The sequence below is a fragment of the Coptis chinensis genome, chromosome 2 (assembly GCF_015680905.1).
Source record: "Coptis chinensis isolate HL-2020 chromosome 2, ASM1568090v1, whole genome shotgun sequence".
Taxonomy (NCBI): domain Eukaryota; kingdom Viridiplantae; phylum Streptophyta; class Magnoliopsida; order Ranunculales; family Ranunculaceae; genus Coptis; species Coptis chinensis.
The window spans coordinates 95,532,383-95,546,924 of NC_141457.1; the positions used below are offsets into that span (position 1 = coordinate 95,532,383).

The window sequence follows — 14,542 nt, forward strand, 5'->3', positions numbered from 1 at the left end:
TTCATGATACGTTTTGTTTTCCCTTGAGGTGATATAGATTTTCAGTCTAGACAATGTTTTTGTATTTTCATTTGTAAATTTTTGTAATAAAGATGACTTTTGTTTAAGTTTAAAATTTTTATTGGTTTTTATTTATCCGCATATTTAAACTGTTTATAGGTTTTTGGAGTTGAGAGTGTGTCACACCTCGGAGATCGAAGAGTCGGGAACAAATAATGTTTTTCCGAATTCTGTCGAAATTCGGAGTGTGACAATAAGGCACACTTGGTATCCCACGACCATTACGGGAAAAAAAATAAAATAATTATGGGTCAATTGGGGCAATTTGTTTCTTTATCATTCTAATATCCAACTTTATGTATATTTATAATTCGTAAATATACTTTTCCCCATTTGCAAATACTATGAATTAGACTTTTGTTTCTCTTTTTCTTTTTTCCTTTGTTTTTTTCTTGAAATAAGACAATAAGTGGTTATTATATTTCACTAGAAAAAACGCACGTGAATGTCAAAAATAAAACATATTGAAAAAAAATACTTTCATAGCAACCACACATGTCCAACGATTAACAACTTTAGTGTATAGATATGCTAATCAAACTTGTTTCAGGGGGAATCTAAGTTTTATTACATCAGGAACTGTATTTAAAAAGAGTATATACATAGCCCCAAGTTCAATACCAACAGAAGGTAAAAAAAAACTTAAAAAACTTGCACATTTTATATCAGAAATCAGAAGACATAGAGCCTTGCTATAGTATGTAGTCCCTGATCCAATGATTTAACAACTACTAGTACACACATGGTTTACAAATGTCAGGTACCTATATAGAAGTTTGCAACTTATTAGAACCTGTAGCATTGACCCTTGAATAGCTCTTCATCTTCCTATCATAGACTGATAGCCAAAGAACATCAAGATATAAACAGCAAAGCTCTGAATGGAGCTCAGAAAGAAATGTACATAACTTCCAATGCATTGGCTTTTATGGGGATTAAGATGGGCATTGGTTATGAAAATAGGAACTCATTACATTTTCTACAACATACATAGCATATTACCAAATGTTTTCTCTCATGACACTGGTCTGGATTGAACTTCATTGTTTCCCGCCAGATTAATTAGCACCTTGATGTTCTCTTCAGTGAACAATGACTGCTCAAAATCAAAACTGAAAGGTCTTGGACAAACAGGCTCATCGTTGATATCATGTAGAGACTTCAAGTACAGGTGAGACACAATGCTTCATCAACTGCAGAGACAGGACAAAGATTGAGTACACTTAATAAGTCAGCTTCTAATAACACTAAATTGTAACAACACAATTTTGAACCAACTAATTCCACAACAAATTCCAATAAACTTGTTGCTATTAACTACATGAAAACGAATTTTAATTGCTATGATCTAATAAGTGAAAAAGGATAATTGGGTTGCAGTATAAGTCAAACGAAGATCATTGAAAAGTAAACAATTATGATATCCCTCCCCCCTCTCTTTAGTATTTCTTCACCAAGAATAGGAAAACGTACTAAAACCCCAAAAAGGGCACTTTCACCAAATTTGCAACTAAAAATTTCTATGAATTTGATGGGACAAAAAGAAAGAAGGCTTCACAACTCACTTTGTCAATGACAACAGGTTAAGAATTAAGATGTGTTGTGTAGCTAAATAAAACTCAAAACGTACCAGTTTTAGACCAAATAAAATCTTTGCTCATATATGACGCCCAATGTATTTAACTTCGCCTTAGTTCCTACTACATACATTCATTACACATAGTGCCTCACAAAAATCCATCAAGATACCAACTATATTGTTCTCATGAAATCAGGACCCCCATAAAATGTGTATGTATGTATTTTAACGTTCCATAGGTTGATGGATTGACGTCAAATCAATTCTTTTTGGTGGTTATAATAAAGTGGTTAAGAGCAACACAAGTAAACTCGGGTGTTTGAGCTCAAAGCCTACTTTGATTATTGGTTTGAAACAAGATTGATTAATTGTAGAAGATTCATCACTCATTGTTCTTACTTATGTCGTTTTTATGAGGGAGCTTTACTTTTCAGTGTGGCTGTATTAACTCCTTCATATATTATTCCCCTTTTACCGCAATCGGCACTTTCACGTTAGATCTAAACAACAACTATAGTTTCTTCTCTCTCCATTTTTGAATCCAAACCATGTAAGGTAATTTATTATTAATTAATTCTAAGTTTTATGTTTATTGATTGGCTAGTAATCCATCTGATAATATTAGCACTATTAGATTTGATTTGATATGAATCATTTAATTGAATATCTGGTTGAAGGTTTTTTTTGTTTATGAGTCGTTAGTTTTGCATGTTGTTGTGAGCATTTTATCCATAAAGATTAATTTGCCTAAGGCCTCAATTTCCATCAACATAAAATTCCTACTAAATAGCCAATAAATCTTACTAAAAGATTTTTGGATACTACAAAACATAATACATATCCCATAAAAAGTCTCCTAATTTAACTCTCCTTCTCTTATGTTAAAAAAGAATTTCCGAAAATACCTTTTTCAAATGGTTAAATTTTCAATTTTCCATCTCTATACTTATCTCTACAAATGATAAGTCTAACCAGACCTATGAGAAACAAATTAATCAAAATAAACATAAATTTCAATCCTATTAGGCAAAGAAAACTTACTATGTAGTGTAGAATTGCAAACAAAAAAATGGAGTAACTGACTTAAAATTTGGTTTGGAAAAAGGCCTCAAGTTTTGAGTTTCACTTAAGGCCTCACCGAAGCTAGGGCCGGCCCTGGTTGTGAGGAGGCCGGAGAAGTGTCTGTTTTTTATTAATTGAATATTGGTGACATTTGAAAAACAATATCAATCTCCTCATCACGATTAGGAGTCAAAGAAGAAATCTAATACCGTGATATATGTTGGTAGTTGAAATATTTAGATATATGTTGGTAGTTGAAACATAAATATTGCCCTGATCTTTTTCAGGCAGATTGTGCTTTGGGGTACTATGGCTTACTTTTCATCTTTTAACATATTGTAAATGTAAAATGATTGCTGGACAATTGTCTGAATAGCAAGGTCTTTTTGAAATGGAGTTAGTGATAGCTACCTACCAGCTTTAAATTAGAGTGATCTCCGTCAAGTTATCACAAGTATATCACAGTCAGAAGAATGGATGAAATTGTGTTATTTAGTTATATTAAGAAACAACACATGCTTGATTTGACAACTTCATGTCGTTTATCATTAATATTCCAAACTAATTTCCATTCTCTTTGTATCATTTGGATGTGGTGACATTGAGCACTTCCTCTTCCATTGGTTCTAATTCAATACTGTTTTTTTCTTTTTCTCATAGGGTGGAATTTCCTTTTTGCAGGTGTACATTTTTTGCAGGTGTTCCTCTTAATTACTCTAATACTTATGCTAAAAAGATCTCTTTTATGGCCAGGTTGTTGCAGGTGTTATGTTTATTATTCATTTAATTTCATTTGGCTTGGCGAATAAATTCTTTGTTTCTATCTTAATCATTGTTAGTTTGTTACACATTGAACTTCCCATTTTTAATTTTGAGTATCTAAATTCCAATTTCCACTATAAATAATCTGGCTTTTCTTGGGAATATAAGGGTGAAATATATCTTCCCTTCGTTTTTGCTTTGGAGCCAACGTTGTGTTGGTATTGAAAAGTGTACCATAAGTGGTTCATGTGATTGCATGAAAGAGACTTCCTTATTTCACCCTATAGAGCTTCCAAGTGAAACCCACCTAAAATCTCTATAAAAAGCAAACTATTAAGAAAACTGATGAATAAACTTTTGGAACTCAACTTACATTGGGAACTGCCCATTCCATTTCCCCTATTGCACTTCATTTTCCAAACCTAATAGAGGCAACTAACGAATTAAAAAGTGAGAAACCAAAATGTTTACGTTTTATGATAACTCGATTAATTATACTATCTCTACACAATCATTACATATGTCCTTGCTGCAATCACATCAACTTGCGCATTGCCATTGATCACCAAAAAATTCAAGAGGAATCATACAGAGGATTCAGATCAACTGATGCTCAAGTCCATCCCTGACAAAGTAAAAATACGTTTAGCTTGTATGTGACTGTAAGAGTTTCATACACATCTGTTAGCAAATAACAATAGCGCTGAAAGCTGAACATTCATATACAGTCTACAATGTACAGTTAGAATATTTCTATGCACAACAGTCAGTTAATCATCACAATCAGCATCCGATGGCCACTGTTGAACCTCCAGTATACCGACCCATGAATAATTGCTTGGACAGCAGTATAAAAAGGATGCCATAGATTTATACCGAACTGCTTCTGAGGTAATTCTTAAACCATTTTTCTTCCTTGCAGTGTTCATAGAAGACTTTGTATACTTCTATGAAGAATTTTGGAAACCGGGTAGCAAAATAACTATCAAATCCCTCGGGAACTGATCCAAGAAGTTCCTAAAATTACAAAAACATAACGATGTACATTAAGGCTTGAACGAAACATTTTAAACATGCATCAGAATAATCTTGCAAACGAGAAAACTAAATTTGTATGATCATCAATAGTATGTCTTTCTCCTTTGCTTGCATCCGTTTTCTTGCTTCTTCGGTCAGTGATATGACAAAAGTGATTATTGACATCTAAGATCTCTACTGGTCTCTCTTACTTGTATATAACATACTTTTATACTTGATGAAACTAGGGAATACTTATATTGCAGCAAGATAAAGTACAAGACTGCAAAGGTTGAAGTGGAGGTGAAATTATGGAATGTCATCTAACTGAGGAATTACAATTGCTCAATCAGAAAAAAACAAAACAACGACAATAAATAAATACCAAAACAATTAAAGAAAAAGAAAAAGAAAAAGACATAAAATATTCCAAGTTAAATCGTACAGAAGAGCTTATAAGACAGCAACAAGACCGACTGAAACACCATATGTGGTAGAACGTTGACCAATCAAATGATATAACAATGTATCATTTAGTTTAGCAGAGACGAGAATAGGATGTATCATGTATGTGCGGTAAGACTATAAAGGCAAATAGAAAATTTACTGGGGGAGGCTTGTTCGTTTACTACATAAAGTGATAACAGCCCTTGTAACCCTGTTTCATTAAATAAGTGTGGCAGTTTTAAAATAGTGGGAACATTAAAAAATAGCTATAGATTGAAAAAATGCTTTGAATATAATAAATGAGAAGTGCATAGATTCATCCTATCCAGATCCATTCTTAAATCAAAGATGAATTTCTTAATTGGGATAAGTTAGAAAGTTCATACGCAGGTTTTGAGTAACTAGGTAGTCAGGCTTTTGTTGACACTCTCATCAGTACTATTGTTAAGGGTAACTAAAAATACATACAACATATTTAAGCTGATTCATTGCATCATTAAGGTAAACACAACTGACAGAACATGTCTTCAATTACAAAATATTGCACACACATCTCTATTCTGATTCTTCAAGAAGAGCTATATTTAAAATTTTCAAGTGAAAGTTATGTTTTTCAAAAAGATAGAACAAATTTTACCAAAAAAAAAAATAGATAGAACAAATTATTGGAATACCAAGTAAAAGGAAAGTAGGGGGAGAAAGAGAGAGAAACCTCAACAAAGTATGGTACCGTTCGACCTTGAAGGGTGGTGGGTGGGTGTTAGAGTTCTTTGTAAGACGTTAATTAGGTAAACCTCAACAGACTATTTTCCTATATAAGACTAGTCAAAGAAGGCCGAAACTAACTAAGCCAAACTCTCTTTTCTCTCTCAACTTTTTTCTTCATTAGCAAAAACATAATTTTACTATCATTAATAATGCAGAAGGCATGCTATGTATTTAAACTTTAAAAAATTAATAGACAAGTCAATTTCTACTTGAAAGGTCAACTACATAAGAATAAGAAGAAGATACCACGTTTCCCCTTCTTTGATTGTTCAGCTATATTAAAAAGGGACTCTCGTACTAGTATTGATCAAACCTGAGTTATATTTTCCAATGAGTATGGTAAACAGGAAAGAACAGTCCATCTTTCAACAGGCATGTCAAGGTTATGAAGAAAATCTAACAAAGGTTAATTTGGTAGGTAGTGTAAACAAAATTTATAAAGAAGTAAACAAGCTGTTCAGGGAGACAAACAAACCGATAAATGATAAATCATACAGTGAAAAGGTACATAGCTAGTTCAATTTCGTTTCCTACTAGAAATAAACATGTACCATCATTTTCAATTATAAAATAACAAACCTGTATTTCCTTTGGCAGATCCCCGTAATGATTCAACTTGTTTCGTACGACTCGTAGCAAGTCACGCATACTATCAAATTTATAACGCCTGTACTGACCAATGTTAGCAATGAATGTTGTTTCCATCTTTTGATCCCAATTTCCACCTAAAGCTATCACTGCAACATTTTCTAATGATTTCAATATTTCCGAGATCTTTTGTCTATTAGACAATATATCAGAGTCATTCTCGCTATCCTTTAATTCTACCCTATCGCTAGCATCTCGAAGAAAAGAGAGACGTGTCTCCGAACTCCAAAGGAAAGGATGATCCATTACATTCAATGCGGTAGGCCTGCAAACAAAAACAAAATAGAATATTTTGAAAATTTTCACTAACCAAAAATGGGGTGTGTACATGAATGGATATCACAAGAAATAATGATGAACCAAAATTCAAAACAATGTGATTAACTCCAATTTCGACCACGGTCTGTAGTTTTTTTCTTCGTGGCACGAAGATAAATTTTGAAATAAATCTGAACAAAAAGACAGGTTGACATAACCTAGTAGATGTGAAGAACGTGCCTTCTAAATGATATAATTAGTTCCATACACTTCAAATTCATGCATGTGCATGTAACTAAATCGAGTGGCAGACAAGTATAGTGACAAACCCATGAAATGGAATTAAACATTCACAAGTACATTTAACTTGTTTATTCTGCTAAAAGAGAGCATTTTTACCTTGACTCGGGGTTGGGATCTAACAACTGCAAGAGGAGATCCACAACTTCTGGAATATGCTCAACCATGAACAGGTCTACTTGATTCTTAACAATATTCATGTCACGCTCAAGATGATCACCAAATGGGTGTCTCCCACCCGTTATACAGAAGAAAAGAACACAACCCAAACTAAACAAGTCAACGGCACGTGTTTGGCGTCCATGAACAAGTTGTTCAGGTGCTTGCCAACCCGAACTACCATATCCTACAGTTAAGCACCAAAGAAAAATATCATTACATATATAAAGCAATAAACTTAGGACTCTATCTCCAAATATAACTTTAGAAAGGTATAGCAAACAAAACTTTACCCAAATCAATCAAAATCATATTAACTTAGTAATTCAATAGACCATATTCCATGATTCCCAAATAAAAAACAACAACAATGTGACTTGACAACTTAGTATTGGCATCAAAGAAGGATATCCACCAGATGTCGTACCTAACATCATTGATTTTCGTATGTTAGATTGGTATCTGACGAATATCTCCAAGAATTATTTAACATTGATGAATGATGTTAACCAAGTGTCCAGTATCAAAATTTTAATTGCAAACATGTAAACTGCAATGACTCGGTTGGACAAGCATATGCTGGTTCAGATTCCAACATCTGTTTCAACACAGAATATTTTTAAAATCAAATAATGAACCAAGGATGCTTACCAGTAGGATGATGACCCAAGGAAGAACTATCTCCAACAAGTCGCTTACTTATACCCATATCAGAGATCTTCACGCATACCGATCTATCCTTAACTATCAAAATGTTCTGGGGTTTTAAGTCCCGATGTACTATTCCCAATTCATGCAAGTGCGCAAGACCAGAAACTACTTCCCTACATAATATAAAAATCACTGTAATTGAAGCATATTATATAGTACAAAACTAGAGGATAGAAAACAAATTTACACAATGAAGCAGGCAATTAACCTGGAAGCGTGTGAAACCAATTCAATTATTTTCATCAATAATTTAATAGATTCTTCATTACTAAATCTAACCATATATAATAAGACATGGTGAAAATGGCATCCATACATCTGTACAACATTGCCATCATTCAGCAGTGAACAGTATATAAGAAAGCCATCCTTCCAACAACGCCCTAACCCCTCTACAAAAAAGAGGTGTGTGTGTGTTGGGGGGCGAGCAACACGTATAATTTGAACTTCAGACTGAAAATTAAAATGAGAACTTGTCCAGTGCAGTGTCCCCCTTTGCGCTTCGGGGCTTGGGCTCCAAGTTTTTGGAACAATTCCCATCTTCCCCTAGGGGGTATGTGTTACGGGTTATGATAATTTTAAAAACCTGTAAATGAATAGGGGGAAAAGAATGAGAATGGTTGGTAAGCATGTTCGTGATTTTCTTCCCTAAGTGGGCAAACATCCTTGGACATGTTAAGCATACTGCTTAGTTCTTGTCACCAGTGAAAAAACATGGCTACAACCATCATTAGTAGTTGAAGCGAAAAATGTATAGGCAACAAATTCAACAACAAATCTATATCAAAACCAGCCTCATCTCTACAAGTAATGCTAACAAACCTCATCATTTTCAGTAGTTGGGTCGAAGGGTGACCATTTGCTCTCCACAATTCAACATCCTTGAGTATCTCCTTCGTAGAATTCAATTGATTGTTGTATTCGTTTGCTGACTTCATACTCTGGTCCTTGTTAAATGATGAGAGCACCGAAGAATCAGAGCATATCTGAATCAAATCATTTAAGCTGCAAGTACAACGCTCCAATGAAAGGTAAACAAAATCTGAATCGATCTCCACTCCAAACCATCGAACAATATTTGGGTGTCGATCAGATGCAATAAAATGCTGAATCTCTTTGTAAGCCACATCATGATGAGCTTGCACAAGGCGCTTAACAGCAACCATACGGCCATCACACATTCCCTCCAATACAATGGTGCCATTGCTTCCCTTTGCAATTTCTATGTTAGAGACGTATAGCTTACCAACCATACGCCCATTGGCACCACAATCACCAGGCATACCAAGCTCAGACCATAGTTCCTTACCATGTTTCACACTGTTTGGGTATCTTTCGAGATTTTCTACCTCTTCAGATGAGATATTCTCATCAATCTTTTCAACGCTGGTACTTCTTCTATTGTTTCCTGGTTTCCGGGATTTTTTCTTCTTGGAAACTACAACTTTTTTCCCACTTAACTCATTCAACTGTTTGGTGGATTGCCGCCTCTTAACTATATACCCCCATGCACAAACCAAGAGAATAGCTAAAGGGAACAGAACTATAACCTTCCAAACGTTATTAAGACGAAGTTTCTTATTCTCGACAATCATGCCAGGAGAAGTAGAGTTCCCATCTGTATTCCCACGAAGGACATGAGAAGTAGAGCTCGGGCTTGTATTCTTATTAACGACTTCCTTACTACCATTCAAGGGTAGATTGGTGAAACTTTCACTAATATGGGTGCTGTGTAATTGAGCATCTAATATCTTACTTAAGAACTGATCGAAAGTAATGTCATGGATTTGAGCAACAGGAAGTACCACATCTCTTCCTTGATGATGTGAAGTAGCTCGAATGTCAGAAATTGATACGCTCTGCAAAAATTTCTTTGAGATTTTACAATACGAAGTCAGAGCATAATCTGTTCTGGTAATATAAATGGATTTCTCAGGTTCTCCCTTGGTTTTATTGCTATCTTCTCCATCACTAGGCCACCCTACGGAATCAAAAACAACAGACAGTGCTCCATCCCCAGCATCAAGAACGGATACAGTAGTTTTCTTTGCACCGACAATTATTTCATTTTCTGACGCAAGTGTTTCTCTATCAACAAATTCCTTGATTATCATCATACGCTTCTGGAGAAGATATGAGAACAGAAATTACTAATTAAAAAACTGAAAGCATGAAGACAGATAAAAGTACAACTAAACAACAAGAACAAAAGATGACACCCTTCCCTGGGCATTTGAACTCCCCTATGACACCAAGAATGCTTTCTATATGACTACATAAAAATTAATCTCATCATCCACATCAAAATTTAGAACCTAGAGATATTGCAATGTAACAATGACTAATTACTTTTAGTGTGCAAATAAAAGATTAATAAGATTAAGACATTCCAAAAAAACATACCTTATTAATAACACTGTCCTCAGTCTGCATGAAGCTATCTCCAAAATCAATAATAACATTATCAATTGGATAAGGTACCATTCCTCCATCTACTGGGTATGCAATTTCCTTATTGTCACCGTTGAATATATTAAAAGTAGGAGAGCCAGTTGAAAACGACCACAACCTTTTCCCTGAATCATCCCCGTAAAAATGGACTGCACCATCTAAGTGACTTACAATTTTTGGTCCTGGCACACTGCATGAAAAAGAAGAAAATATAATAGTTAAAAACACACGTAAAAATATATATAAAAAAACAATGGGGTACTTACGATTGTATGAAAGAGGACAATGCAGATATGAAAGGTGGAACGGTGTGATGTGGCAAAGGAGTCACGCTTTTCAATAGTCCGTCTTGGTAAAGTGCAACACTTTTATCAATAGCGCTCGAATCATTAGAAGAAGAGGAGAGAACCGGATTTAAAGCAAAGGCTGCGGAGATTATTAATAGGAAGCAGAAGATAAATTTCCAGAAGAGTTTCATCTTGTGCCGCCGAGAGAAGGTTTGTGGGGTTTAATGGGGTTCGGAGTTGTTAAGGTTGGATTTTGAAGAATAAGAATCTGTACTTTGTTTTGTTCAGACTTCAGAATCAAATACGGCTGCTTTGTCTTACTTGATTTAGATTTGGAAAAGCGAGTTGATAGATAAGTACGATGTCATATCTCATACGGTGTATGGTTGCCGCGTTATTATCCAGCCTGTATTCCCGCGTCAATATTTCTCATATAAGTCGTGACGGTTCAGAAAATTTCACGCCTACTTTTAACAAAATCAAAGACGAGAGTCTTCGGAGAAAATAAAAAATTTGCACAAGAATATAATGAGTAAAATAGACCATTGTGATCTTTATCTTTTACTCTTTTTAGAATTACAGGCAAACAAGTGAACAACTCCGGCTTAATGGACCACTTATCTACTTCAAATAGACCATTAATCATCTGTGAAACTTGATTTCATTCTATAAGATCTAATATTACATTGAAAGTCTAGCCAATAGAGCAAGTTCCATAAAAAATGCATTAGGTGTGTTGAAAAATAAAGACGGACACATTCACCGATGACCGACACAAGGATTGTTACTTCTGTACGCTCATGTTGGAGGGGGGCATATACAACAAGTACGTTGTAGCTGCTGTCGCACTCATTGGTTTCAATGGGATTTCCAGAGAACATGAGAGAAGGTATGCCTTTTAACTGCCTCTTTTGTGCACTGATCAAATATAACCTGGAGACATCTTCTAGTCAAAATCAACTTCAATGCATTGCAGTGCGACCATTGACGAATGGCATTGCAGCACATGACGTGATAAACAGAGCTAGAAATCAAGGGAGGTAGATTTAGAAGAACTGGAGCAGCTACTTGATGTGCCATAGGATGTCCCACTTGAACCATCAACTGGAGCTTGATTAAGACGCTCTAAAACCAAAGACCGCCTTCGCTGAAGCTTTATTGAAAATGTGTTTGCATCTAGAATGACAGGAACCTGTTGAGAAGTCCAAATTACCACATTATACAGAGTGTAGTGAATGCAAAATACAAATTGCGGGACCTTAAGAATTTTGATTTGATGATATATATTATTTTAATTGAAGCCCAACGAAAGATTAGAATGCAAGAAGAGGAGAGGAGAGTGAGTTTGTGGGTTCAGATGTTTGTGAGGTGAGAGTATAGGGTATGTCATTGAAATTGAGAATACCGTACAACGAAATTGATTCAACTAGTATGCTGGGATAGTGAAGTGCAAGCAGATGTTTGTGTGTGGTGAAGAAGAGAGGGTACAGATTTCAGGTGCATATCAGCAAGACAGTAACCTCATTCCAGCTTACAAACAGTAGGCAAAAGTTAACAGGGTGAGACGCTGTTCTCGATACCTGTGTATTAATCTGAGCCACCTTATGTACATGAAGAAGACCAACCATGTCCTGATAACCAGTAAGGAGATTTGCCAAATCCTTGTCCTCATCTGGTTTTGCGAGGTCAAATCATCAAAGAGCATTGAGGTAAATTTTGATGTTAATAATTCCGATGTGAAATATAACCCAAAATTAATATACAAGTAAATGCAAATGAAAATTAGCTGTGGAATTCAGCCTGATAAGTACCTGGGATTGCTCTGACAGAGAGCAATGTATCTGCCATGTGTTGCCATCTCTTGGACAAGGATGGAGAGAGAAGAGATGACGGAAAAGTAATCACAGCAACTGCATTTGAAGACCGTAGCATGCTTTTCAGAAATCTGATAAAGGAAAGCACATCCCATTCCTACAAAAGGAGAAACTGGCAAAATAACAAACTTTGGAATTGCTAAAAAAGAATTGCTAAACTTTGGAAATTCACGGAGTTGAACAAGACTTAAACTGGATTTCAGTCCAGCCTTCTTAATCGAATATAGAACGATAAACTCAGTAACAATTATTAATGGCAAGCAATGGAATTGCTTTACCTATCCACATACAAAGAAAATCCTCTCTGAGCATTCAATGAGGAACATCTGATGTTCCTCTCACCAGAAAACCAAAACTCCTACGTAATTGCAATTGCAACGCAAGTAACTGAAGTAAGACTCAGAACCATGTTTAAATATAAAGGAAACCATGACTGTAATGCAAACTCACTGTATCAGAATATCCACATTGTGGAGCGCATAATGACTGGATGGCAATGCGGCCAGCACATCCAATGCCTTTATCATTTCTGAAAACAAATAAATAAATATAATGATGACAACTTACATAAAAGAAATTAAATTATAGATGATAAGTAGAACCATTGACAAAGTATTGTGCCCTTAATAAATCGGATTGAAAAATAAGAAGACGTGCACTGTCATTAAAGCTAACCTTGGAACTTGAGCTAAAAATGTAGAACAACGGTCACGAAATGCTGTGAGATTTGGAGACTCTAAAATGCTAAAACAGTCAATGTGTTGTGCCCCAAGTGATGGCACTTTCAGCGGCTTCCGCAAGTCAAATTCATTGCAGTATTCCTTCTTTGCATCTGCGCAGCCATTATTTGTTAGTCCCATTTATCTGGCAACATCCCCTGCTTGAATCCTTCATAACGTAGGGGTCCCAGCATTCATTTTGAGGAATTCATAAAACAAATGAAGCAAGCTGTAAATAAATAAATACATAGCCACGGAACTTACAAGGATATAAAATAACACGTTAGGCTCTAAAAGACCTTGTTAGTCTAAGAATCCCAAGTTCTCCATGATATTATGGTTGATTGTTTGTGCTTAAGTAGAAAACAAAAGTATTAAGCACAGAAGCTGGAGATGGTAAATCACTTGATAGCTCACAACAAGCAATTCAACAGGATGAGAACTATGGACTACGGAGGCAAGCTTCTATAAGCAATTGGTCCTAAGATTATGTGCTTTCAAAAAGTAAGGACCAAGTTAAAAACTTAGTTAAGAATCCCTTTGCAGTAAAAATAATGTTCAACTAGCCTAAAGGAGATTTCTAGATAAACAGACTCTGTAACTATGACATATACACAAAACATCATAGAATCGGAACCTGTTCCAGAACCATTAAAACATGGATTTCTATATTTCCATTCTTCTTTATAGAATGCAATGTGAGCTATCATATCACGTTCTTCAACACTATCTATGAATAGAGAAAACAAAACCACTTCTAACAACTTTACCTTTATTATTCTCATTATTCAGTTGATTTTCTCCAAAATACTTCCTATACTGCCAAGCAATCCTCAACCCCTTCTCCTAAAATTCAACATAAACACCTACATTAATTACGACATTACCATTAACATCAACTGAAGAACATAAACACAATACCTGTTCAGTCTCAGGTCCACGACTCTTATCGTCTTTGGGAGAAACAGGACTAGGCAAAGTACCCAAAAAAGATTTAGGATCATTAGAAGGACTTGCATAAAGAAGTGGTTGGTTATGAACAAGTCCTTGTGACATAAAATTTCTCAACAGTAGTAAATGGTGTGGAGCTTCTCCATCTTCCATTACCATTACTAAACTTCCCAAGTGGAAACCACCTCCTAATATCTCTACACACGTAAATAAAACATACAATAAATCATTATATATAAGAAGAAAAAGTTGACAGGGGATAAAAAAAGAAGAAGAAGATTACTGTCGAGGTCTGGAATTCCAGTTGAAACGAAGGAAGTGCCATTGGGTCCATGTTTTACTCCTGGGATTTGGGGTAAACGTGAATCAGCTAAATTTCTAGAGAAACTGCTCATCTTTTGCTTATAAAAAACCATGAAAGAGTGTTTGTAAAACCTTCTACTTCAATTGTAGGGTTTTTCTTTTTTCTTTGTTAAGTCCTCACTTTTG

At 35.2% G+C, this 14,542-nt stretch overlaps 2 protein-coding genes across 3 annotated transcripts; both read right to left on the bottom strand.

Annotated features, from left to right (window-relative positions):
- Positions 1 to 3,997: 3,997 nt before the first annotated feature.
- On the bottom strand, positions 3,998 to 10,976 carry LOC147519261 (serine/threonine-protein kinase/endoribonuclease IRE1a-like). Of its 2 annotated transcripts, none has more exons than XM_086590916.1 (7): positions 10,489 to 10,976; positions 10,175 to 10,412; positions 8,594 to 9,894; positions 7,712 to 7,884; positions 7,001 to 7,247; positions 6,275 to 6,608; positions 3,998 to 4,088 (listed from the first exon to the last, which is right to left on the bottom strand). In XM_086590916.1, exons 1-7 carry the CDS (start codon positions 10,698 to 10,700, stop codon positions 4,077 to 4,079), a joined length of 2,517 nt encoding a protein of 838 aa, XP_086447042.1. In that variant the 5' UTR covers positions 10,701 to 10,976; the 3' UTR covers positions 3,998 to 4,076. The 2 variants fall into 2 exon arrangements, with proteins under 2 accessions (XP_086447042.1, XP_086447041.1); XM_086590915.1 differs by having other exon boundaries at positions 3,998 to 4,480; positions 10,489 to 10,972.
- A 130-nt stretch (positions 10,977 to 11,106) lies between these two features.
- On the bottom strand, positions 11,107 to 14,542 carry ELO1 (Paxneb protein-like protein). The gene is made up of 8 exons (XM_086590917.1): positions 14,337 to 14,542; positions 14,024 to 14,250; positions 13,873 to 13,948; positions 13,059 to 13,215; positions 12,834 to 12,912; positions 12,321 to 12,480; positions 12,090 to 12,181; positions 11,107 to 11,701 (listed from the first exon to the last, which is right to left on the bottom strand). Exons 1-8 carry the CDS (start codon positions 14,467 to 14,469, stop codon positions 11,534 to 11,536), a joined length of 1,092 nt encoding a protein of 363 aa, XP_086447043.1. The 5' UTR covers positions 14,470 to 14,542; the 3' UTR covers positions 11,107 to 11,533.

Coding starts and splice junctions, on each gene's coding strand:
- LOC147519261 (XM_086590915.1), bottom strand. CDS start 10,700: ATGAAACTCTTCTGGAAATTTATCTTCTGCTTCCTATTAATAATCTCC. Junction 7,885..8,593: donor CAACTACTGAAAATGATGAG/GTTTGTTAGCAT, acceptor TATATTATGTAG/GGAAGTAGTTTCTGGTCTTG. Junction 6,609..7,000: donor GATCCCAACCCCGAGTCAAG/GTAAAAATGCTC, acceptor TTTTGTTTGCAG/GCCTACCGCATTGAATGTAA.
- ELO1 (XM_086590917.1), bottom strand. CDS start 14,469: ATGGTTTTTTATAAGCAAAAGATGAGCAGTTTCTCTAGAAATTTAGCT. Junction 14,251..14,336: donor TGGAATTCCAGACCTCGACA/GTAATCTTCTTC, acceptor TTACGTGTGTAG/AGATATTAGGAGGTGGTTTC. Junction 13,216..13,872: donor GAATAATGAGAATAATAAAG/GTAAAGTTGTTA, acceptor ATGGCTGCGCAG/ATGCAAAGAAGGAATACTGC.